General features: G+C 37.7%; 2 protein-coding genes across 10 annotated transcripts in view; both read left to right on the forward strand.

Annotated features, from left to right (window-relative positions):
* The window catches only part of POLK (DNA polymerase kappa), a 37,247-nt gene extending 23,355 nt beyond the window's left edge, over nt 1–13,892 (forward strand). For 5 of the 6 annotated variants that reach the window (XM_057363813.1, XM_057363809.1, XM_057363811.1 and 2 more), the window contains exons 7-15: nt 1,577–1,792; nt 3,434–3,558; nt 3,746–3,912; nt 5,922–5,954; nt 7,671–7,767; nt 8,968–9,139; nt 9,954–10,907; nt 12,018–12,069; nt 12,217–13,892. In XM_057363813.1, coding sequence (XP_057219796.1) covers nt 1,577–1,792; nt 3,434–3,558; nt 3,746–3,912; nt 5,922–5,954; nt 7,671–7,767; nt 8,968–9,139; nt 9,954–10,907; nt 12,018–12,069; nt 12,217–12,301 — 1,901 coding nt within the window. In that variant the 3' untranslated portion in view covers nt 12,302–13,892. The remainder of the gene's footprint in view (nt 1–1,576; nt 1,793–3,433; nt 3,559–3,745; nt 3,913–5,921; nt 5,955–7,670; nt 7,768–8,967; nt 9,140–9,953; nt 10,908–12,017; nt 12,070–12,216) is intronic. The other variant, XM_057363814.1, reaches the window with a different exon arrangement.
* Nucleotides 13,893–17,858: 3,966 nt separating this feature from the next.
* Nucleotides 17,859–26,235, forward strand: part of ANKDD1B (ankyrin repeat and death domain containing 1B) — a 30,198-nt gene continuing 21,821 nt past the window's right edge. For 3 of the 4 annotated variants that reach the window (XM_057363821.1, XM_057363824.1, XM_057363822.1), the window contains exons 1-3: nt 20,328–20,463; nt 24,010–24,113; nt 26,133–26,231. In XM_057363821.1, coding sequence (XP_057219804.1) covers nt 20,388–20,463; nt 24,010–24,113; nt 26,133–26,231 — 279 coding nt within the window. In that variant the 5' untranslated portion in view covers nt 20,328–20,387. Of the gene's footprint in view, nt 18,483–20,327; nt 20,464–24,009; nt 24,114–26,132; nt 26,232–26,235 lie in introns of those variants that run through there. The other variant, XM_057363823.1, reaches the window with a different exon arrangement.

Genomic DNA, 26,235 nt, shown 5'->3' on the forward strand with positions numbered 1-26,235 from the left:
CTTGTGAAATGGCCTTAGTCATGCTGATCACATTACCAGGGGCTGGGAGCAGGGGTTGCCAGTCACATGCTTATAAGCTTCAGATAAGCTGCACCCATTGAAAGTCCTTCCGTAATTTGTCCTCCCGTGTAGGGAGTGTTAACAGCCTGCATGGGAGAAAAACGCCATGTCCTTGGCTGTCTTGAGAAAAAGAAGATTGGAATGTAGAATTGATAATGCAGGTGGCTTACAATTATAAACATTACTAATACTGTAGCTTTTGCAAACCTACCAATCCTATGCTGATGAGTAGAAAGTGACAGCCTCACTAATCAATGTATGTTTAACACAAATGTATGCACTGGTTGCTAAAGTAGATAAAAGAAGCCTGTCCCAGAATAAAGGSRTTACTTTTTGTGTGTGTATATGTGTGTCTTTATGTCTGTTATTTTGTGTCGGCTGTCTGGCCAACAGCGACACTCCCGTATATTCACTACCTCCAATTTAGTTAGTTTACAGGTTTACTTCCTSTGCTACTCACCTGTGAATAAAAGGTACACTGCTAGTGATTTGGATTTGGAGGACTTTTTTTTCTTTTAATTTGAATAAAATGTTCCACAARTGGTACTAAGTTTTCTAAACCAAATGGTGTAGTTTAGGTCTGCATTGCAAGTCAACMTGATAATTTGGGAAACAAGTAACAGGCTCTTACCAGGATTTATAGTAATGTTGAAGATATTACTTGGTTTCACTTGGTTCTGGAAGCTGGAGTTGGAACCACATCCACAACTGTGTAGCCACTTGGGAATAACAGAAAATAAGGAGCATAAAAATGGTTGAATGGTGTAGAATATTCCATACAAATGGAATATTTACGCTATCTGTATTCAAAATTTCTAACAGTCATTAAGAGGATAATCAGGAGTTCGCTACTACAGAAAAGCATTAATAAAATAGAACTGGCGTAGTCTTTACAAAATCAATATCACTGATGTGTATTGCTTCTGATATGTATTCATGTGCTTCTTTATACTTGCCCGATACCTTTGTTCCTCTGAAACACAAACAAGTTCTCAGAACGTGAAGCTGTAATAGTAATGTTGGTAGAGTCAGACAAAGGGCTGCTGAAATTATTTGTTTTGCTATGACTGCAGCTGAAAATGAGAAATTCACCAGGCTGAATGTTCTAGAACCGGATATTCCAGAACCTTAGTTTTATTTGGAGAATATTTTAAAAAATTCTGTGGAAGATTTTAATTTCCCCAAAAAAATAGAGCATCTGGCCTTCAATCTGATATGAAACAAAAATAGTGCCAAAATCTTGATCATTTTGCTACAGCAACAGGCCATTAAACCTTTGCTTTTCTGAAATCTACATTCAGTCTCCCAGTCAATTCCTCCAATCTCAGCCAAACTCAAATAATATTAAAAACAAAGGAGTTCGTCTCTCTGGTCGTTAAACAAAAAACCAATACAATTACTTTCTCTAATTAAAAATACAAAGAAATAAAACTGCTAATGAACTGTGAAGCCACTGAAGAAGGAAATCAATATGTTCTATATGGATGTATTAATTGATTGTTTCTGTCTTGCTTAGACAAAAATGATATGAATATGTGTGCCAAATTTAATAAAGGTGAAGTCTCTTCTTCACCAGTACTGTTCGAAGACAACACACCTCTGATGGATGACAACCTTAAACAAGGAGGTCTATCAGTGGAAAACTCAATTGTATTTGGAACTTCTGCAGAGGAAGTTGTGAAGGAAATTCGCTTTAGGATTGAGCAGAAAACTCAACTGACTGCTAGTGCAGGTATTCAGACACATATGATTAATAATTAATCTTTGTATTTCCATAATGTCTTTTACTTCAATCTTAGAGGGCAATAATTAAGAATTTGTCCTTGTCACAGCATTCTTCTGCTACAATAAAAAGTGCTTTATTTGAAAGTCTGCAAAGAATGTGACTTTCGATTTCGTCAAGAGATGTCATGGCTAGCAAAGTCACTGTTTCCTTTTTTTCTCTTTTTAAATAACTGTAACAGTTACATCATCTTTTTGCTTCTTTGTTCTTGAAATATAAGTAAGCAGTGAATGACCAGTGCACTTGTGCTAATCTTGGCACAGGTGGTTGTTATTCTAGTGTTTCATGTAAGTTGCTTTTGTCAGCTAGTGGGTCATAGTGCAATCTGTCACTACTTGCTGAACTCTTAGTTTGAATAGCARATCTGTGTTGTTACATATTTCTAACCTCTTTAAACAATATCAAAATTCATTAAAATCTTAGTCCTCAGAGAACTGAATATATGCTGAAGCTAATAAACTCTTCAGTACCTTTTAAATATTTACCAATCAAGTTTTTATGTCTTGGCTTCAGGCAACCCACCTTTAAATCTCGGCTATTTTGATTGACTAAAACAATGTATGTCCCTAGCCACTTAGTTTGGATGCCATCCAAACTGCTTTGTGAACCAGGTCAGCGAGGCATAAGGCAATGGTGAGCTTTGTGAAGCAGCTGCAGGTCAGGAAAGCGTGGAATGTAAGCAGAGGTGAAGAAATAGCTAGAAAGAAAAAGCAGGATGAGCCTCCCCCTCCTAAGTATGTTTTCTCATGGGCAGTAGCAAAATAACAGTTCTGTTTACTGAAATTTTGTCTTCGTAGGGATGTTAGTGTTTAGAAAACAGGCATAGTTTTTAGAAAGAAACAGGAATCTTAAGCCCAAAAAAGAAAAACAATTGTAACGGTAATTGAAAAAAACTGATAATCAATAATTATAAATAGAGTTATTTCTGTTATCTTGAATAATAGCTTGTGTCAGTGAGCAAATGAAAATTTAGACCAGTAGGGCTGTAGGACAAGGTTATTCTAGTTTTCTTGCTAAACAAATTTCAGAGTTCATTTATGAAAAGTTACTTTGATAGAAAAGAGCCATCCCTCCACATTCATCTGATGTCTGTAAAATATATATAATTTTTAAATTATTATATTCCAATAATAGCCAAAAAAAAATTGTTCAATTTTGACAAAAAAAATTCTTACTAAAATACGAGGAAAGGTCTCCTTATTATTAAAAGTTCATGATAACTACTCTTGTAAGAATTTCCTTTCTTAGCACAATCACCATCAAAAAAGTGTTGCATCATGTAACTGGTGTTATTTTTAAGGACTTGGTATTTAACTCCTCTTGACTTATTAGTACATGTTGTGTTATCCTGAGTATCTGAAAATAGGAAGTACACTTAATATTTAAGTTATATTTAATCTGTTACATTTATTTATGTCCTTTCATGACGGTCACAATTTTTTTTTTCACAATTATAGCAAATTTGGCTATAAGTTATCATAATTCTTTTCCTTATTTTAGTCTTTGCCAGGTGTGTAGGCTACTCCTTCACTTTAAAATATTGGACAGTTTTGAATAGTRTGTTTGTTTGGTTTTTTGTTTGTTTTTAAGGAATAGCACCAAATACAATGCTTGCAAAAATGTGCAGTGATCGTAATAAACCTAATGGGCAATACAGAATTTCTCCTGAGAGACAAGCAGTGCTAGACTTCCTAAAAGACTTGCCCATTAGAAAGGTAAGAGAGACAATGAATGACATTTGTTGTTCTGTCATGTAATGCTTTTATATTCTAGAAGCAAGATTTCTGCTGAAAAGATAGAGTTTTCTAGGTAATSTTCCATGCTGTATTTGATTTAAATTGTTCTTGGTAATGCATCTAMAGAGGTAATGTTTCCAGTATAATGTTGCATATTCTTTTTTAGGTACCTGGTATTGGAAAAGTAACAGAGAAGATGTTAAAAGCCCTTGGAATTGTGACTTGCTCAGAACTTTACCAGCAGAGGGCGCTGCTTTCTCTTCTTTTTTCAGAAGTATCTTGGCGCAATTTTTTGGATATTTCCCTTGGTTTGGGCTCAACACATTTGGAAAAGTATGCCTTGGATCTTTTTTCCTCCTGTGTTAACATTTTTCTGAATGTTTCCTTGTGTGTATTACATACTGCATATTATTATTTGACAAATATTATGGAACTACTTGTTTAATATATTTTTTTGAATCTCAGATGCCTGTTATTGTGATACTTATGTCTAAGATGTGGTAGCCAAACATTAAAAAACAAAGGTTTGTACATCCATGTCTAAATGTGAAATCCAAAGAAGTCTTGTCAGGGAAGTTGTGCATAAGCATACGTCAAGAGATCAAGATAGGATAACCTCATAATTATTGAAAGAGGGAACAGAACTGAGTTGTCCTAAGCAGAATTGTATACTCCCTTTTCTTCAAAAAGAATACAAATTCATTGGTGTTTATAATCACCAGATTATAATGAAAATCAGAGATTTTCAGAAGTATTTGGTCTTCTCTGGTGATAAATTATCTGTGAAGTTTCTGTGTCTCCTTTCAGGATTATGTATTTGTAATATCAGCATGTGAATTTGGTGGAATAGAACTGAAGATTATTGTATCTTTAATATATGTTCTTTTAAGGTTTGCAGTACTTTAATGGTTTTTAGCGTCCTTTTTAAGAAGGTAGAAAACAGTCTTACTACTGCATATATCTTTTCAACAATATTTGTCTTTTCTAAGCCTGTCCTGGAGGCAAACATGAAACACCTGTTCTTTAAAAAAYGCCAAGACATGGCACTTTACTATTTGTGTATGAGTCTTAAGTATTGATTAATTTTTAAAAAATACTCMTTTTCAAAGTACTGAAATTCGTTCTAAAATAGCTTGACAATGATTTGATTTCATTAGAAGTTCCAAAGTGTTTTATGTACTTCTGAAAGATGCATTCGGTATTATATTTGTAACTTGTCTAATAGTAATCTTCCATTTTTTCCATTTAACTAAAAAATATAGTTAGCAGTTTGAAGCTCAGTAATGTGCKAGCACAAATTYTTATGGGKTTTTTTTTTTTCTGTTCAAAGTACTCTGACTTGTGAAAAAATATGCAGTAACATTGACTTGGTGAAGGTGACTTGATAAAGATAAAATACAGTTTTCAAAAGATTTGTTTCTGTTAATATATAAATGGACCTTGGATAAAGTTTTGATAATTGGTGCATTCTTTCTTCTCATTCACCCTAGTTAGGCGTTGTACAGCCTGGAATATCTTGAAAAAGTACATTTTGAAAAAAAAGGAGCATTTCAAAGGGCAAGGATTTTAATGATTTTAATATCTATGAATTTTTTTTTTTGCCAGTACAGACTTGATTTCAGTGATTTTGGTGTGGAGAAAGCAGCCATCCAATATATCAACACCTGAGTCTTCAGTCAATAGTTCATCATAAAGTTATTGTCTCTGACTACCTTCTTTTAAGAAAATTGACAATACCAAATTTGTTATTTCCAACACTTACAAACAGAAGAATGAGCTAAAAAGAAATTGCTCTGAGGATCTCTTTATATGTGGAGGAGTTGTTAAAGGATGCTCAAGTAAAACWGAAAAGAAGGAAAGCAACAAGCAAAAAAATGTGTAACACATCACCTTTAATCTGAATAATCACTTAGACTGAAAACAAACTGTTTAAATATTCAAATATACATGTATGTACAGGATTCTAATAGCTGTGCTTCAAAGTTATGGCTAGGTGAGACAGCATAGGATTTGTAGTTTGTTTTATTTTTAAATGAGACTCCCTCTGGTATAAGAGCTGAGTTTTCTGGGGAGTTTTTGTTTGGTTGGTTTTTTAAACTGGTTTTTTTTTAAGACCTTTATGACTGATCTATGTCTTAATCTATAGAAGTTTGGTTTTTTTTATTTCTCCTTTTTGCACTTGCTTAAACAAGTGTACAAGATTTGTAGAAAAGGTTTACATCCAGGCTTTATTGAAGAGACTGCTGTTCGTTACTTGTGCATGATTGGTTGACTCTTGAGTTTATTGAAAAGTTAACATTTCTATGTCAAGTAAGTATAATAAATTGTTTTTCTCTTTGAAGGGATGGAGAAAGAAAAAGTATGAGTACTGAAAGGTATGCTTCTTTACAYTGAAAAAATTACCTTAATCATTAAAACTACTAAACACCAAGTAATGTATAATTTTGTTAGTCATACAATTTCATTTTGTATTTATTAAAAAAACCACAAGCTCACCAAATCAGATTCAAGCTTGCATTGTTTTTTGTCCATGGCTCCAGAATTCCGTGGACATATTTTTGTCAGTTTGTGTGTTCTCTTTTCTTATAAGGTGATTCTGCTAGTGCCTTTAATGCATTAAAGTGATCTTTGATAGGGTGAAATATATAAGGGCTTGAATTTTTTTATCTGTTCAAGTTAATGTCAGTATCAGTATAGTAGCATGCAGTAACATGTATTTCATAACTAAGGTTTTTACCAGCCTGAAGTTCATTAAGAAGATAGTTCATTTTTAAAAAAGAAGTTCAGCCAGGAGAATCTGTAAAGCACTATAATAACTATCCCTATCATCGTGTGTTAGATGGTAGAAAAGACTGTAAGAAAAGATTCTTCATCCTATTGAGACTTAGTAGTTGTGAGCAGCTTGAGTAAGCCCAATACAATTATGGYACCATCACTGCTGAAAATTTTATGGCTTTAGTCCTGTGCTGATTTGCAGTCAGATGGATATTCTTTATTGTATCTTTCTGTGTTGCTTTTCTTCTTTCTTTTTTTTTATTTCAAAGGGAACAGTTTCAGACCAGAAATGTCTACAGGCTTCTGAGATCATGAAACTAATTTATRTGGGGGAAGAGACAGCCCTAAAATACCATTTTCTCTGCCCTGTCCCTTCCAAAACTTGAACTTTTACAGCTTCTCAATCACTGCAGTATTGTCTGAATAGTATAAGTTATTCCTTGGACAGCAGTATGGGACCAACAGTGAAATACTCATCCCGTTAGTTTGGCAGTATATGAACATTCTTAGGGGAATGTGAATCGTAATARAGGATGACTTTTCACTACAATCAGGTAAAGCTGACTTTAATRCAGATGTGAAATCCATTGTAATTTTATCAACTTTGCACTCATCAATAAAATGCTGATATGAAACAGTGTATCTGTGAGACCTTTCCAAAAGCTTCTGCTCTCAGTAAGTTTTGCTTCTCTTTTCTTTTAAAACCTTGACTAACCAAAGGTTGCTTTTCCTCTGTCATAATTACTAAAAAGCAAATATACAATAGGAAAAAAAACTCACTGTAATTTCCCTACGAAGAGTCTTGTGCAAAAGCAGTTGGAAACATTTTTGGCAGAAGGATAGTTTTTCCTCCTCTGAGGCTAGACACAGTTTTCCTAGTTGGCATATTTTTCTTAGCATCTGCWTTATTTATTTCTGATACTTGGCTCTCATGTTGACTTCCAACTCCTGACTTTCTTCTGATGTTACACAGTGTGTTCAGAGGAGATTTAATACAAATAACTTCACTGGCTCTATGAATTCACTTACTGTTAGTATTCTGTCTTGTAAATACTTAAGCAGTAATGGCATTAAATCTGAATTATTTTCAAATAGTGCATTGAAAGCCAAATTATTTCATTATTTGAAGGATGTTTCAGACTTTTTGTGAACAAAATATTCCTATTAACAATCATTGTTCCTTGAAATAAGAACTTYAACCTGTACAACATTCTTCTGATAATAGTATTGTTTGGCTATTCAGAAAATACTTTTAGACTGTAGACACTAAACATATTACAGGATTCATACTGAAAAATATAATATTTTTGTCTTAGAACATTCAGTGAAATAAACACAGCAGAAGACCAGTACAGTTTGTGTCGAGAGCTCTGCAGAGACCTCGCTCAAGAGCTACAGAAAGAGGGACTTAAGGTATCTGTATTATTCAGGTTATTTGCAAAGCACAACACTTCATAGTCCCAACAATTCAATGCATCTTTRGTATAAATGCTTTCAGCAATATCATACTATGCAATCTATCTTCAGAAGTCTCCATTCTTTAATTTGCAGRTTTTTAGAATTATTTAGGCAGCATTTTTTTGTTGTGCAGGTGGCCACCTAACAAGATGTGTGGGATAAAAATTAAATTGATCAACCAAGTTACTTAACATACAAACTTTCTATGCTAAAAGCAATATTTATAAGGGAATAATAGAGCTGGTTGTCTATAAGCCATGTTTTGGTCTGTCATGTAATACTAATGTATTTAAAACACTGTGTTCCTCTCCTGTGTATGTACAGGATCCAGTCAATAGTGAGTTTCGTAGTTAAAGAACTTGATGTGTGCCAAACTTCCTGACAAGTTATACACACTATTCAATGGTATGAATAGTAGAAAGAGTCCCTTTATTCCTTCTTCCCAGATACCTGTTTATTATTTGGAAAGCGCTGTTCGTGTTTTCTTTGATGGTCTTATAGTAAAGCAAGGAATAACATTCAAGACGTAAAAGAATTGTCATTAGTCTTCTTCAGCCATAAAAGATTGTTTCAAAAGATGACAGGTTGAAAGGGAAATGATCAGCTAAGAAGCATAAGGGGATAAGCTTACAAAAGCWCCAGAACAAAAAGAATGCTATTTATTTATGTCTGGATGGACATGATAAATCACACAAATGGTTTGGGAGCTGTTGCCAGGGTAATATCTGTGCCAAACACAGACGCTGTGTGTGGCTGTGATAACAGTATGCAGGAGGAAATAAGTTTTCTGTAATTGTGTATCACTTTTGCATTCTTAGTAGTTAGGATATCTGGCATTGAAAATTTCCAGATGAGGAAATAATACTTTCTAGACAGGGTAGAAGTTGTGCCTGTAGCCAAAACATGAACTCTATAGAACATGCACTAGTGGCAGATGGTCTTCTGAGAGCCACAGTCAAAAGGCCCAATTCAGAGAATTCGACTTTGGCAGAAATTTAAGGGCAAGTACATAATCTTACAAATTCTTGGGAGTGCCCCTTGCTGTTCACAGATAAGCACACAGTCTCGCCAAGGCCTTATGTAGATGCTACATTATAATTGTTTTCTGTGCCGTATCTGACATACTTAACCTTTCTTTTTCTTGTATTTTTTTAGGGTAAAACTGTTACATTGAAGCTTAAGAATGTGAACTTCGAAGTTAAAACCAGAGCTTCAACTGTGCTGTCTTCTGTTTCTACTGAGGAGGAAATATTTGCTGTTGCTAAAGATTTGTTAGCAACAGAAATTGATAGTGTTGCTCCTCACCCTCTTCGGATAAGACTTATGGGTAAGATATTTCAAATTCATCCTGCTTTTTCAGAGTTAGGGTATTTTATAGTGTTTTGAAATAACACACTATTCTCTAAAGTGAAACCGGTATAAATGTATTTATCCTTTTTCTATTAGCCTAGTAGTTTTTGCAAAGTGAAACAGACCTGGGATGCTGAATGGTGACTCAGGAATGTTTTACAAATTGAGGTTGTACTTTTTTTTATGCAATAACATACACATCAGCATGATGTAGATGTACACATCAATAGAATCTTGACTCACAGCAGTGCTTAATTCTGCCGCCTTAAAGGAGCTTTTAATTCTACTTTGTACCACAGCAACAGAAGTGCTTATAGATGTGAAAGTGAAATATTCTGCAGGAGATGTGAACATTTCTGACAACAGTAAATTCTGTATTTTGACCTGAAGATATGTGTGTTTAAGTTGCTTATACATTCTGCTTAAAACTTTCAATGATGTACAAAACTTACTTGTCTAAGATATTAGAATGTGCTGAAGAAAAACGTATTTTGATTGGTAAAGGTCATGCAAAACTTTTCAGACTGAATTCTGCGTAACTGTATTATATTTACAGCTTCATGTTACAGTGCAATCAGTTAAAACATTAGGGTACTAAAACTGATAATATGGTTGGGCAAGTGTTTGGGTCTGATAAAATTGTATTGACATTGTGACACATTATTAGTATTTACGAGCATCTTTTTAGAGATACATTGGGCTTTTATTGAGTGATACCTCAAAAGGTTTAATTAAGAGTTAGTATCAAGCTTTCATAAAATTGTTATTATAAATTTGGTTTTCATCATTAGGTGTACGAGTATCAGGATTTCTAACTGAAGAAGAAAAGAAATACCAACAAAAAAGCATTACCAGTTTCTTAAAATCAGGAAAAGAAATTCGTTTTCTTAGGCATCAGCCACAGAAGTCCAACCAAGAGTATTTCACAAAAAATTCAGAAGCATCTCATAGACAAAGTTTTTTTGATCAAAAGCGAGCAGCAAGACAGCTGGACAGTGAGAATCTTTCTCCAAAAGAAACCAGAGGTAAGCAGCCCTTCCATGACAGGAAATCATCAGCAAATTTTGTGGAAGAAACAGAGGAAGTCACAGATTTACAGAATTCTAATGTTTGTAAGATCTTCACCTGTCCAGTTTGCTTTGAGGAGCAAAGCAGCAATAATTTAGAAGGACTAAATAGACATATTGATGAATGCCTCAATGGGATGCTTATTAAAGATACTGTGGAAATATCCAAGAATGACAGTTCAAGAGAAAGTATGCCTAACTTTCTTCAGTTTAAAAATGAATATGTTGGTGAATGTCAAAAAAATAGAACAGATCAATTAGCAGGAATAGACCATTCTGCAAGTGTATCTGACAGCTCTGCTAATAATAGCACAGAAAAATTTGGTCAGATAATATCTGAAAAATCTTCCAGAGAACGACAGCCTAGCACTCTGAGTGACATTGCTAGAAATGTGTGTATGGAACAGTGTCTCTTCCCCAAAASAACATCACAAGACAATGAAGACCATTTTGACAACACTGAACATACAGAAGGAACTAGTTCATCCTGTTTCTTTGAAGCCAAAGAAGATGGTGTTCTTGTTTGTCCAGTTTGTAATTCAGAACAGAAAACCACCAATCTTGTGTCATTTAACAGACATGTGGATGTCTGCTTAAATAAAGGCCTTATCCAGGAGCTGACAGAAAAAACCAAATTTCTGACTAAGAGTTACAATRTGGAAAACTCGAAGAAAGTTGGTAAGTATCAGCATTAGGATGTATTTGTTTATTCAAATTATCTGCTTGTGCCATTAAGATATGTTAGCAATGGTGTACTTGAAATTTGGACTTGAAATTTTTGCTCAACAAGCTTATTTTAGTAAGGCCTATATAGGAGTGAAATTGATTTAAAAAATATCAAATTTATTTTCATTACTAACTAGATTTCTGAATGTGGTATTCATTTGACAGTGCCCTCCCATTTGCCACAAAAGTGACATAGGGATTACTATGCATTTCTGTAAATGGTATGTTTGTTACACCCAATTGTATTCAGAAAGGTGCTTGTAAGGCCACTGAGATTAAAGTGACAATCAATGAAAACATCTCCAGCCTGGATTGTTTCAGAGATTCAGTTATAGAGAGGCTCCAAAATGTCATGTGCTGGCAAAAACAGGAAAGTGGTGACCTAGGGCTTAAAGGAAGAAACTSCCAAGCATGTTTTATAGGTAATAAAATGTATCACATACCTGCACCTATAACATGCCAAAGCAGTAGCATGTTTTCTGAAGTAGTTTCTCTTTCTGATGAAGAGTTAATCTTGGGCTAGATTGGATGGCGTGTACAGGTAGTAATCTGCCTAAGGTAGTCCCTATTTTGGGAACCTTGTAAAAGGAAAATAAAATGCTAGTGTGTTAGAACTTTAAGAATACCATTAAGACTTAAAATAAGAATCTTTTACACAGAAAATTTTCAAAGCACAGTTGCTGTTACATATGCAAACAGACTTTAAATTGAAGACTTTAGATGAAGTTTCCTTTTTTCCCCCTGGAGGATAAAAAATTACAAGCATTATTTTTCAGCTACCACCTTGAAAATCAACTATATTTCTGAATATATATGCTGAAATATTTCTGAAACTAATAAAAGATTCAAAGAATCCCTTATAATTCAATTAACTTAGGGCCTTTTCGACTTTCTCTTTTAAAATGTTAACATAAACTACAGTATTCAAGCTGCAGATAATTAAATGTTATCTGCTCCTTGAGACAAATTAAATTTTAAAAAAGGTCTTCTATGTGTATAATTTCTGAAGCATTCTTTCTTTATTGAGGTAATTGATTTTGGTTGTTTTCAATTACTTTTAAGGAGGTTTAAGCAAAGGACAACAATGCACAAATGTACCACAAGGAACAAAAAGGTAAGGGTTTTCTGGAAGCTTGAGTACACAAATTGTATTAAAATAATATAGTTTAGAAAAATATTCAGTGTTGTAAAACTTGTGTTGGTATGTATTGTATATTTTAACAYGTTACTGTTTTGGTCCTTTCCCTTTCTTTAACCTTAGGTCTGGACAAACAGCTTCGCAGTCAGTATCAAAAAAGGCCAAGTCAAGCAATTCCAAGCATACAATTGAGATGTTTTTTAAATGACTGTGTAGCAACCTATTCTATATGAAGTCTTTCATAGAGTTTTATGACTGCAAATTAATTTGGCATTGGTGTAGGCTGGGTTCAGGTGCCTGTCATTTTGGAACCATAACATATGTGAGTAAAAAGAACATGATGTCTAAGGTAGAAGAGGTACAATGAAGGTTTTTGGGTTTGTTTTTTTTTTTTTTGTTTTCTTTGGAGAATAATACTTACTTTTTTCCCAGTTGTTTTCAAGAATCAAAATTTGCTAACACTTTGATTTAGCTCCCTAGAACACAGGAATCATTAGCTAGGGTGCCCCACTGTACTTGCTAAAGGCCCCCTTCCTTCATCTGAACTTCTGTCTTCTCTGTTGATTTTATTGGGCAAATTAAATAATGAGATTAGCTGTGTGATAACAGGARTTGAGTTGCTTGATTTCAGCTAACAAATGTCTGTCTTAGCGGACACAAAAATTTATGGATCTTGAAGTTACAAAGGATGAGAAAAAGAACTTAGAGCACTATCAAGCCTACATTGTTGTTACTGAAAATTGCTTCAGTAAGAGCTGATAGACGACATCTGAAGGATTTGCTGTGATGAGCTACACAATGACTTAACTGATTTAAAAAATGTTAATAAAACTGTTGATGGACAGAAGGATGCCTCCAGGATAGTCAGATAAATGCTATTTTATCTTTGGCCTTTCCAGAGACACTGAGCACTTCTTCATGATTTGAAATTGTTACCAGTCAGTAGCACTAAATTTACTCTAAATAAAGGATTTCATGGTGCAATAATAGTGAATTGTGTGCAAATGCAAGGTAATGAACATTCTTACTGTTTAGCTATATTTCTATTTTAAATTATTTTGTAATTCTGAATGTAGTCTATGAATGCATATGTGGAAAGAGCAAATATTTTAAATACTGTTTAGATGTTTTCTGTTCACACCAAATTGCTAAAAGATATTTTATTGTAATTATTTATCAGACAAATAATTTATTATATAGCATGTTTCTTAGAAGTTATACAAATAATGCCAAACCCTGTATGAAAAATAAATTGCTGTTTAACTGCASTGTTTTAAAGAAGTGGCTACTGTAGAAGAATCTGTTTTGTTGTTTAATTGTATTGGAATGTGCTTGTTTTTTAAATAAACGAGTGTATACATGGTATGTCTTAGATGCCCAGGCTCACTTTAGAATATACTTTTTTGTTTCCAAAATTGCTGGAATGATCACACCAYCTCTGCCTGCTCATCCATTTTTTTGTCAGATGCCACTGTACCCACAGCTGTCATTTGAATTCATGTGAGTGCTCCTTTATCTGCTTTGGATCAAATCAGCTGGACTAGTTCAGACTGTAAACTGATTTAGTTGACTTTTTCTAAACCAGGTCACTGAACACTCAGCATGAGCTGGTCTATTGACAGAGATGGGAGCTGGGAATTTTTGGTAGGAARGACATAAAAGCAACTGAGGGAACGTAAGGTTGCCACTGCTGTTTAGAAAGTGAACATCTATCCCTATCTATTGCCTATTTTATAATGTGTATCTCTGATTCAATAAAGTGTAAAATATAAGCATTATCTTGTCATTGTGTGTATATCTTTAAAATGTGTATTTCTATCAAAGTATTAGGTAGCAAAAGGTAAGCTATTAAGTGCTTGACAAAATTAAGTTAGTTTGGCTTAGCCTCGAAAGTTGTCTTGWCATCTGTTTAAAAAGGAAGTGTCATAGAGTTGTCTGTGTGTCATGAAGAAGTTGTGGATGTGGCAGTGTTAATGTGAAAATAAAACTCACAGCATGATTGTAAATTATTTATTGCAATACTCCTGTGGGCTGACCCTGCCCGGATGTCAGACACCCACCAAAGCCAGTCTCTCACTGCCCTCCACAGCTGGATRGAGGAGAGAAAATATAATAAAGGGCTCATAGGCTGAGATGAGGATCTGGAGAGATCACTCATCAGATACCATCATGGACAACCAGCTCTGACTAGAGATATTAATTGAATTTAATTAATTAATTGAATATTAATTAATTTATTACTAACAAAATCAGAGCAAGATAATGAGAAGGAAAAACACACCTTAAAAACCCCTTCCCCACCTCTCCCTCCTTCTGAGCTCTACATCCTCTCCCCAGTAGTGCAGAAAGATAGGGGATGGGGGTTGTAATCAGTTCCTCATAGGTTCCTGCTCAGGGACAGGAGTCCTTCCCCTGCTCCAATATATGGGATCCCTCCCTGGGAAATAGTTGTCCATGAACTTCTCCAGCGTGAGTCCATCCCATGGGTAACAGTTCTCTGTGAACTGCTGCAGCGTGGGTCTTCTTCCATGGGGTGAAGTCCTTCAAGAACAGGCTCTCGCATGGATCCCCCACAGGGTCACAAGTCCTACCAGGAACCTACTTCAGCATGGGCTCCTCTCCAAGGGTCTGCAGATCCCTGCAAGGACCCTGCTCCAGCAAATGCGTCCAGAGGGGTCGCAGCCTCCTCTCAGGCATTCACCTGCTTCAGTGTGGGTCTCCTCCATGGGCTGCAGGTAGATCTCTGCACTCTCATTGACCTCTAAGGGCAGCAGGGACACATGGTCTGCACCATGAGAGGAATCTCTGCTGCAGCAGCTGGACCACCTCCTGCCCCTCTTTCTCCAGTAACTTTGGTGTGTGGCAGGCTGTTCCTCTCACATGTTCTTACTCCACTCTTCTCTGGCTACAATTACATCTGTGCAATAACCTTTATTCTTAAATCTGTTTATCAGAGAGACTTTAGCACCATTTCTAACTGGCACAGCAGTAGGTTCCATCCCAGARCTGGCTGGCATTGGCTTTGCTGGGTGTGAGGAAAGCTTCTTGCAGCTTCTCACAGAAGCCATCCCTGAAGCCATCCCCTGCTCCCAAAGCTTGGCCATGCAAACCCAGTACAAAACCCTATGTGTTTACTGGTTTACAAGTATTTCCTTTYCACCCTAGTCCTTATATGTTCTTATACCGTATTTATTATTGTTTTTATACTCAAAAGGCCTTCAATAAGTGAATAAGCACTGTTGTCAATTTCTGTCATACAATTTTTCTTCTTGTTTGTTGTGGATGTTTTGGTTTTAAAGCCCGGTGTCTGGCAAGTAAGAGAGAAACCTCTCTTGGACTTTCAGGCAAAGATATGGAAAAAGGAATAACAGTTCTTTACTAGTATGTATAACAAGGCAAATAAACAACTACAACGGCAGCGACAACAAAACCACAAGCGCAGCGCCAGCCCGCTCCGGGCTGTGAACCCAGCTCCAGCCCGCTCCGGGCTGTGAACCCAGCTCCAGCCCGCTCCGGGCTGTGCCGCGGCCTCCCCTGTGCTGCAGTTCCGCTCAGGGCCGGCAGGGGGCACTGGGGGCTCCAGCCAGGCAGGGTGGGGGCGGAGGTTCCCCCACACGGGCAGGGGGCGCTGTGGCATGAACTGAGTTCTTTTTCTCAGGTGGCWAAAGGTGGGTTCCACGGGCGGGGAAATAGGGAAGAGGGATTTCCTTTGCAGTGTCACAGGGGCAGSCGATCGTGGTGCCCCTCCGGATGGTGAGAAAGGCTGCAGCAGCGGTTCTCGGAGCAGGGGACGCTAGGTGCTGGCTTGCCCCGGGAATGACGTACAAAAGGTAGCAGAGACTCCGGGTCATGCCCGAAGCTGCAGGGAATCTGGGTGTCGAGTTACAATGCAGCAAAAAAGCCCTGGAACAGCAGCAGAGGACAGCCTCGGGTTCCCTGGGTAGCTCACCAGCCATGGCTGGTCCCTGGGTCAAGGCTGTGCAGAGTGGGCGCCCCACTGGCGGGGAGCGGGTCGTTCCCGGGTCTTGGCGCTGCACAAAGTGGCTCTGGGCCCCCAAGAAACAGGGAAAGCAGGCCAGTAAGCTCCAATCATGGTGCTGAAGGGAAAAAACAGGCAAAACCCAAGCGGTAACTGTATGTCTCCTGAGAGTAATCCCAGCAGGCGCTGGAACCCTGTCCTYCACCAGAAGAGACAGAACAACTTCACCTCAACTGCACCTCGTCCCCTCAGCCAACTCTCAGGAAATCTCGAGCTGGCTGTCACCTATCGCGATATCCCTGGAGGAGGGGGGTGGGGAGGGGATCCACGACTATTTGACACAAAACCAAAAAGCCCAAACCAAAAAGCAAAAAAACAAACAAAAAAAACCCCAAAAACAAACAAAACCCACCCCAAACCAACAAACAAAAATAACCGAAACAAAAGAAAAAAACAATGAGGAAAAAAAAAATAAAAAAACCTCCCCAAAGATGGACTAGGATAAAAAGACATCCCCAAGACAGTGGAGAAGACTGTATAAGCCATGTTTTTGTTTKGTATTTTTTCTCAGTTACTTTGTTTGTGTTATTCAACAGATCTTGATTTAAAATCTGTTTTAATTAGCATGTGAAAGTTTCTTTATAGCTGTCTTTAACTTAATTGCAAATGATTCCTCATGTGTGAGCCATTCCACACTTACTATATCCAGTTCCAAAGCATGTGAATGAACTAGGTTGGCAGCAGATGAGACTTCTTATGTAGCATAGTATGTCCTTATTTAAGGTATATATGTAAGTATTTTTAATTCCTCTTTTCGTTATGAGTAAAAGAGAAAAAAGGTAACAATTCTATGATCTGACTGTTTTTCCCTCTGCCAGTTCTGACAAAAGGAATTTAGACAGTCTAAACATTCAATATGCTTGGGTCTCATGTGTTATCTTTATATTGGCTCTAGTCATTTACGTATGTATTAGTACTGTTACCTTAAATATTAAATAAAGTKCTCAGATTTCCTGTCAGAGTGAGAGCTCTGTGAAGCCAAGTAAGGAAGATGCTRCAGTACTTCCTTGCTCTGCATTCTGTTTTGGATTCTTCACTTCTGTAAGATTCTGCATCAGTCTGCAGTCTATTGGTGCTATATGAAAGAGTCAAGATTGTGGGAAGTGGTTAGAGAATGTGCTAAACTTGCTACTTGTAAAGTAGCAAGAGCAGAGAGCAGAATGTGCTGTGAAATAGTATTATTTGTTAGTAATTAGAATGGGAAACTAGCAGCTGGTGTTTCATGACTGTATGTAAAATTATGATTTTACTATTMCTCATGCTTGGTACATGTTGAAGCTGCAAATCTATGCCTTCTTCRTTGCCAGCTTTGTAGGCAAACGAAAATTATTCGATAGTTGTCTGTTGTCACTCTTTTGAAAAGAAGCATTAACATTTAAAACGGTGGGTCTATATCACTGCACAGAAATATGGTAACGCAAACCTTCCTTCTTCTTAAGAAATTGCTGGAACTCTTGACTCACAGCTACCAAGTAAAAGTGAAACCTCCATGATTCAGTTATGGCTAAATCAGTTGCTTGTTCTCACTGAGTTTACTTTCACAGGGTTGTTTTTTCTTTCAGCTGGGCAACACTCACCTACTGGAAGTACAGCTGATGAAACTATCTGTCATGGTTTTGCTTGGTCCARTTTTTGGTGGTGGGGGATGGGGATCAAGAAACCACAAAGATGGCTGCTGTGAGAAGTCCTASGGGTGTCTMSTTCTTCTTCTYCTCCAGCWAAGGGAGCCCTGCCCCACTCCTGTGTTTCAGAGCCAACCCATCATTGGTTCTGAGGTTGATGGACAGGCTGACCATCAGGCCTGGGCCAATTGCACAGGATAGTTACCTGATGATAGTCATCACCTCTGTGATGACATATTTTGTTGTATTTAAGAAGGAATTCAAAACAAGATAGATGCGGCCGCCATGTTAGCTTAAGTTGAGAGCATGTAGTTTTAGTATCTTGTACTGGAAAAAAAAACAGAGCAGGAGGGTGAGGAGATGTAAGAAGGAAAATGGAGACCTAAGATCAGAACAGTAAGGAGAAGCTGTGCCTTTGCTGTGGTTCTCGACAAGCTGGAGGAGATAAGTTGTTCTTGAAAAGGACTATTTCCATCATATTGAGAGAGACCTGTATAGAGAAGTAAAGCGACCTTGCTGTGAGGAAAAAAAACCCTGGCCTTTTGAGGACYGGACTGTTTTGATTATGAAGCCAAGAAATAGAGAAGAGGTTTGCTCCCCCCACAACGTTTTGATGTAGAAGAAGCTGTGTTTTGTGTTCTGCCAGGAGGTTTGTGATAATCGGACTCACGTCACTGCAAAAAACAACATGAGCCTTGAAGGACATTTCTTTTCTTTTCTCCTGCGAGGTAAAGAGATTTCCTTTCCCTGCTATTTAGCAGTTACACACTGACTGTTTCTCAGAAAGGACACATCCCACAGCTGGAGCTGTAAGAATGTTTTTCTCCTACAACACTTGGACAACAGCTGAGTGTTTTGATCTGTGTTAGACTTTCATTCTCCTGCCCCCCTGTGTGTGAGGGACAACATAGGAGGGGTGGAGATGGGGGGACTTGGAAGAAGAGACGGGTCCCTGGGAAAGTGTAACAGGTGTCTTAAAATGTCCATTTTATTTTTCTTCTCTTTGTAAATATCCCTATCTTTGTTTTTTTCACCCAGTGCCATTCTTAGTAGTGTGTAGTAATAAATCTGTTTTTGCAACTTAAGTTATGCAGCCTGTCTGACTATCTATCTGGAGCACATACATATCTTAACTCCCAGTTATGCCATGTTTATCTCAAAGTCATAAATATTTCGTGTTAATTGGGTTTTCACTTTCCCTTCTCCCTCTCCGGTGGGGGGGGGAAAGGAGGGAATGTCGTGGGCACAGTTCAAACCACAACATTTCTGGTGCGTTGGCCGGGAAAGTGAATTTCAGGCTTTTAAACCCACGACACTGTCTTATCAGACTAAGGTATATCAATTGTAAAGATTTTTATACATCACAGCCTGTCTATACCAAAAATGTTTAAAGGAGAAAGGAACTCTGAAAACTCTTCCTCTATGGTAAGCAGAATCTGAGCAGATAGTTCTTTTATCCAAATTTGTTCAATTTACTTTTGAGTCTTTCAGATTAATTTTATTATGGACAGGTATGGTGTTATTCATCTTGGAAATTAGGATGATTGTGTAATTTAAGAAAAAATTACAGTTAAGGAACTCAAATGCATCTACAGTTGTATGAGGTTGAATACTAATAGTTCTGCTTTTTTGGAACTACTYTTTCTATATTTGTTTTGAAATAGGGATGTCAAAGGGTGTTTTTAAAGTAAAATCTAGGGTAGTCTCTTAAAATTATGWTCTGTCATGGAAAAAATAAAAGTCTTTGTGAAAGGAGTGATCAATTCTGGCTTAAATAGTCCAAAATCATAGTGGACTTCAAGATAAATTGAGAAACAAGTAGGTTAGATGGATCTCAGTATGTCACTTCACAAAACCTGAACCTTTGGGGATGTGTGTTTTGATTTTGATAGAACTTTGACAAAAGCAAATAAAAACATTTTCTAACTGGAATTGAAGGGGCGTGTGATTGGATCAATATTGCTTCCCCATGTGCATAGTTACGCACAAATTTATGGCAGAAGCACCTCAGTCTCTCACATCCTAYGGCTGTGTGAGGCATGCAGGAGTGCAGGGATGATCATCTTCTGTCCAGTGAACACTAGCTGGTGATGATGAGAATAACTCCCCAAAATGGTTTTCAACCTGCAGAGTGAGCTCCATTATTACCCAGTAATTAGCAACCTGGCTCCAGGCATCACCTGGATACCTCCATGTGCTGATACCTCTGTGTGTCTGTATACACGTGCTTGTAGCATGGCTTTTCAAAAGTGCTCCTGGTGTGTCTGGTGCCACGGGCCTGCCTTTTGTCTCCTGTGTGCACTTGTAGGTGCTGACTGCTCCTGGCACATTAGGCCGGCTGCCTGGAGGGGATTGGATAGGGCAAGGATGCTCCCATTCAGTGCCTAGTCAAAAAATGCAGTGCGTTTAGTTCCTGGTTTCTCTCAGCACAGACTCCTAAAGCTGCTGCAGAGCTGTGCCCCTTCATGCGGTGTGTCCGGGCGGTAGGTGCTGTGCAGGTGTGCCCGCAGGGGTGTGTTAGCCCGGCTGCCTGTGCTGCAGCTCTGGGAACCGGTTTGTCGGGGACACCTCCCTCGGCACACCGGCCTGGGGCCCCTTGCCTTGGCTCAGGAGGAAGAGGAGCCCAGGCAGCAATGAAGGGTCTGAGCCGCCTGCTCCGCGCCGSGGAGGATGCCGCGCTGGGAGCCGTGACAGGGAGCCATGAGGGCCGTGAGTGCTCGGGGGGTGGAGGGAGGCCCGGGGGCAGCGCAGTGCCGGGACCCGCGCTGTGGCCGCACATCCACGGCGGGACAGGCCCCGTCAGGGCTGTGAGACCCACCCGAACCCTTCTGCCTTGACCGGAGAGCAGAATGAGCCGTGGGGGCTGGAAACGACAGCGTTACACACCAGCTGTTTTACATAGAGTGAAAGACATCAGGAAACGTGTGGATGTGGGATTGGGAGCTGGGTTTTGGCGTGTTGTGTTTCAAGGGGAGAGTCCTGCAAACTGCCCAGTGCCCTGCTTAACTTCCCTTCTGAACTRTTCTGAGAGGGTTTGCTGGCTTTGGTCACCCCCCTGGAGCTGAGCATCTGCCACCAGCTCCGCAGCCGATCTGGGCCCCCATTTGGGGAGGCAGGCAGGAATCAGAGGACCCTGCGCTCAGAAACAGCGCAGTGATGGCATCTCCAGCCTTCAGCCTGCTAACCAGTCTGTGGAAAACAAACTGCTCTGGTGTGAGCTGCACTTACTGAAAACAAGCCACTTGTGGAAGCTGAGTGTAGTTGTTAAACCATGCTTTGCCCCYGTGATCACAGTGTGACAGCCAGGAGCCGTTATCTTGGGCTGTCATTGTTGCTCCCAGGCTGGCAAGGAGGGCAGAAAAAGATAATRAACTAATTAAATATCACCATTGGGCTCAATAGGTAGTTTTTCCCTGACTTATTTCAAATGGAAAATTACTATTTTAGAAAAAATACTAGTGACTTAACAAAATTCCTATATTCCTCTATGAATTTTATTTCCAATAAAAAGAAAACATAGAGAAAATATTGAAGATGTTGCCAGATCATTAAATATATTATTTAATTTAGAAACAATTGGGTAAAAATACTTTTATTGCCATTTGAATCCAAATATTATTTTTTACTTTTACCTCCTTGGAACACTTCAGCTAGTTCAGATTCTAGGTTTTTTCCCCATGTACTTATTAAGATAATTATAGATTTCATCTTTAGGACACCACAACAGGAAGTTAAAAATAGACCAGGGAGGTAGGAACACACACGGAGGGATTTTCATTGTCTATCAGTACTGAAACCTGCACTTTTATGCTTCTTCGGAAATCATCCTTATTTGGGGTATTCCTGAAAGGCAGAATGAGGCCTCTAAAATAAGACATACCTAAAAGAAAAAAATTGAAGGTACCTCACTTGTTGCTTTGAGGTYAAGCAAGCAATTTACTTTTCTGAACTTTTGCTTACTTCCTTGCTTTTCCAAGAGATGAAAAATCTTGGGATGTTGTATATGCTGCTGGCAGAACTCTCTACAAAGGAAACCAGCTGTATCAGGGAAAGAAATCAAAGTACTAATTTCGGTTACCTCAAAAGAAAAACTCAATATAACTGTTTAATTGTTATAATATAAATATATAGTTATGACATAAGCCAGACATTTTATATGATACCAAAAAAAAATTTCCCCTAAAAATCTGACAGCCACAAATARATAATTGATTGCTACTGTTATTTGAAAATATGGTAATTGCTTGTAACAAGGAGTGCCACATCCTGGAGACGCCCACTTGAATAGGTGGCTTTCCATAAGTCTTAGTCTGACCACTTTGTATTCCTGTAATTTCATACAYAAAAAAATAATTTTGCAAAAGCAGCAAAAATTTAGGCAACAAATCAGTGCCATGGTTTGTCCACACTGTCATGRTTCTTAACTCCTGAATGAGTAAGAAGTACAAAGAGAGAGAGATTATTAAGAAATGCAATGAGAAAAAGAACAAAAAGTCTTTTAAACAACACATGGCCAATTCATGGCTTCTGGACAAGAGAGAAAAGTCATTAATTAATTCTTTGTCAGAACTACAAAACTACCCTTGCTGATGCATATACAGTAAAGAAACATGATTTTGTCTTGTTTATTAAAGGCAATRTTGAGTAAATTCTTGGGGTTTTTCCTGATTGTCCTGAGATGCATTTATCTTTGTAAGATACAGCAGTAATTAAATKCAGCTAATTATGCTGTATGTTTCCTTCCATGTTTTCCACGAATTTGTCTTGAGCAAGGTAGCCTTTGACCATTSGTTTACCTTGGTTTGAAATCAAGTTAGTGGAAAGTACCTGTTACCTTAGGGTAATGACTGTGAAAACTGGGAGTGAGATGTTTATTTTTCAAAGGTCAGTGTTCATTTTCTGTGAGCCATGCTCCTTGTCACAGACTCTAGGAGTGCATTTTAATTTGGAAATGCTGCTTGGTTTTTTTTTCCCCTTTGCATTCCCTGTACCCCCATGATGCAATAGAAACAACACATATTCTATGATTTCCAGAGAAATTTGGAAGGATAGTGCTTTTGTTTGAGGCACGTGGATAATTTCATAGGAAGACTAGAAACACCTTTGCAAGTATCCAGTTTAATTTCTGTTTAATTTTCTACAGTAAAACTGTGATTATTCTCCCTGAGATTATAGCCACGGGTATCAAAAAAATGTGATTAAGTGAATTCCATCCTAATTTTCCTTAGTATGCAGTCATGCTGCCTCAAGCTGTGTTCCTATTAGGCATTAATGAACTTAGGCATAATGCAGTAGGATGAACTTGCCTGAGAGAACTCTAAGGAATAGATAATTGCTGTAGTTCCTGGTTCAATGGAGTGCTGCCTMCTTGGTGATATCATTGGACAAGTGTCTGCCAGCCCAGAATATTMCAGACAGAAGATATCTAACTAATTATATTTTAAGTGTGACATGCTATGGGATTAAAAGTATCTAGTAATATTTTTGCAACTAATTTAATTGCTACACTATTTTTTCCTAAGTGATTAATTAATTGTTAGAGGCATGAAAAATATTCTGACCTCTGGCTAAAGCAGCTATCAGACATTGGAATTTTACTTTTCAAAGCTACTGAATATGCTTTGCAACTACTTTAGTTGTTGAAATAGATGCTAATTTTTAGTTTGAGACATTAAAGGAAGGTTTCAGTTTAAAAATGAATATCATATTATGGCCAAATTTCGAGTTCRTGTAGACACCTTTTTGTTTGTTCCCTGTGAAATTCCTTGTTCAGCTGCTTGGGTTTTGTTGGTTTGGTTTGGTTTGTTTTTCCAGTCATGTCATGCTGTTTGGTTGCTGCTTTACATATTTTGTATTTCAGTGGTGTATTCTCTTTTGAAACGAACAATTTCTCAAATAATAGGAAATAAATGCTGCAGTCTGTACCATTCTAGGTACTATGCCTATATAATAATTTGTGAACAATTTAGATGGCAAGAGCTTCATAAATAAACTGTTCCTGTGAGTGCAAACTCTGCTAATCTATGTTGTGTTCCATGTGCTTCTTGCACTTAAAAGTTGAAGTTCGAGATATCAACCATATGTCTCTAAAGGAGAAAAACATAGTCATGAAACACTTTGATGACGAGAAGCAAGTGATTCTCATAACATTAAGTCAGTACAAATAACAGAGATTAAAAACAGTATCATCACCCTTTATCTTGRTTATGGCTACTTTTTTAATAATACAAACTTATTTATTCTGTTTTTCCACAGTATTGCCAGATGAGAGAGAATTTCAGTATGCYGCTAAAAGGAACAATCTGGATATCATGGAAAAGCTGTTTAAAAAGAATGTTAATATAAATGCTGTAGATACTGTGAGTATGAAGTGCCTGATAGGTCTCTGATRTGAAGGGTGACTCCTCGGGGCTGCRTGGTGGAATGCCAGCATGCCCCTCAGCTGCAAGGTGGTGGGSCTGCAGAAGTGCCCTCTAGGACCTGATGAAGATCATACAGCCATTCCAGACACTGGGATTTGTAGATTTGTCAGGATTCTGTGTTTAGCCAGTAGCCCATGTATCACATTGGGACCTAAGGACTTCTCAATTGTGGCCATGCTCTAGTGTTTCCTCAGAGCTCTTTGGCAGTGAATTTCTCAAGTTGTCCATCTTTCTGAGTGTGATGACTTTGCCTCAGAGTCGCTTAAAGAATTTATTCATGCTGCTAGCATTGCAAGTTGCTGGAGAGAAGTATTGCTCTTTGGTTTGCATGGAACCATGGGAGTATTCTACAACATCCTCTGGCTCCAGTCTGAGCTTAGAGTTCAGATTTWCCCTAGATACACAAAAATGCATTTCTTATGCTGACTTCAACTCTAGGCCTAAAATCTGAGGATGTATACTTCACAGTAGAAAATTTTAGCACTGTGTTCCACATGAGAGGTAGTTCAACAGCAATGCAGCAGTCATGATATTAATGCAGGAGTTTGGGATAACAGCTCAGTGCCCTCAGTTACAGCATATAAATTATGTGGCCATGAAAATCCAGTGTTAATCCTGGGTTCTGAAAAAATTTGCTTCCCRTGCCCACATGAAGTTTCCCCCATTGGGAAATAGAGAAGATAGTATGGTGCATTCCTTGATTTTTTTGTGAAACAGACAAGGACATTTCTTCTGAGTATACTTCTACTACTGAGAGTATTCTCATCAATTTCATTATACTCTAAAAAGTCACTCAAAAATAGTTCTTGCTTCCTTCTTGCTTTCCAGAATTCAGGAAATTAAACTACATACATTTTCAGTCCACTCGTTTGAAACTTTAGTTTGTCATCCTTAAATTAGACCTACATTATGAGAGAGTTAGTACTGTAGCTACTGGGGTGTTATTGATTGTCCTGGTAGGGGTGTAGTTTATGCTGGCAAAGCCATTCCCTTTGTTCATGTCGATCATTCCTGCCCCTGTATTCYCAAACCAGATAAGAAAGGCTGTCAAAAGGTAAGGTTTTGATAGTGCTCTTTCTGTATGAGCGGTTTTTTTCTGACATAAATACTCATTCTAAATCCCACCGTTTTATGCTTTTGATACATACAGTTGTAAATTTAAATTTATACATGTAGAAGTCAGGTGATCTGCAGAGAAGCATAAGAAAACAAATCCAAACCAACTTACAAAATTAGTGGGTTACATCTCTGAGACATCTTTGTGTGGGAACTATCAGTGAATTATGTTAAACAAAGTTATGTCCACTTTAACTGAAAGCAAAACTATCCACTGAAGTTTGATTCAATTTAACAAATYTCTGTTTAAATATACACCACTAATTACTTTATGGAAGTCTTCCTGATAACCACTGAGCCTATTCACCTCTGTAAAATGACTCACTGTATGCAAGGTGGTAGCTTTGATTTATGTAGGTAATGACTCAGTGTGAGAAGGTGACTAACACTGAGTGAGGGTGAAATCTCAGCTTGCATTGCASAGATTTAGTCAAAAGCAAATCTAACTGCGTGCATATAGTCCTCAGCTTTTCAAATCACACCATGCAATAAAATAATAAACAAGGATGCTTCTTGTACTGCATGTGTCTCTCCTACGCAGTGTTTGACTACTTAATCCCATTTTGATGTTTCATTGAATACTATGTAGACCAACTAAATCATTCAGTTTTTACAAGAATTCTCTAAGATCAATACCTAAATTCTATCCAAGGAAACAAAAAATTTAGCTAAAGACCAAGTGTGACTGATGAAAGAGAAATACAAAATGTATATATTTACTCATACATTTGGTAATAATCAGAGATCATTAAAGTAATCAAAATAATCAAAATCTGGATCACCTGCTCAGGGAAAAGAACTGCGTTACAGATCTAAYAAACAAAGCTTTGCTTATTCCAGCTGAAGCGCACTGCATTCCATTTTGCTGTTGCGGGAGGCCATTTGTCTGTGGTRGATTTTCTTCTTCATCACAAAGCTAGACTTGACATGGCAGATCAGGTAA

The sequence above is a fragment of the Malurus melanocephalus genome, unplaced genomic scaffold (assembly GCF_030028575.1).
Source record: "Malurus melanocephalus ecotype Western Australia unplaced genomic scaffold, MMel_1.1 scaffold_31, whole genome shotgun sequence".
NCBI classification, from domain to species: Eukaryota; Metazoa; Chordata; class Aves; order Passeriformes; family Maluridae; genus Malurus; species Malurus melanocephalus.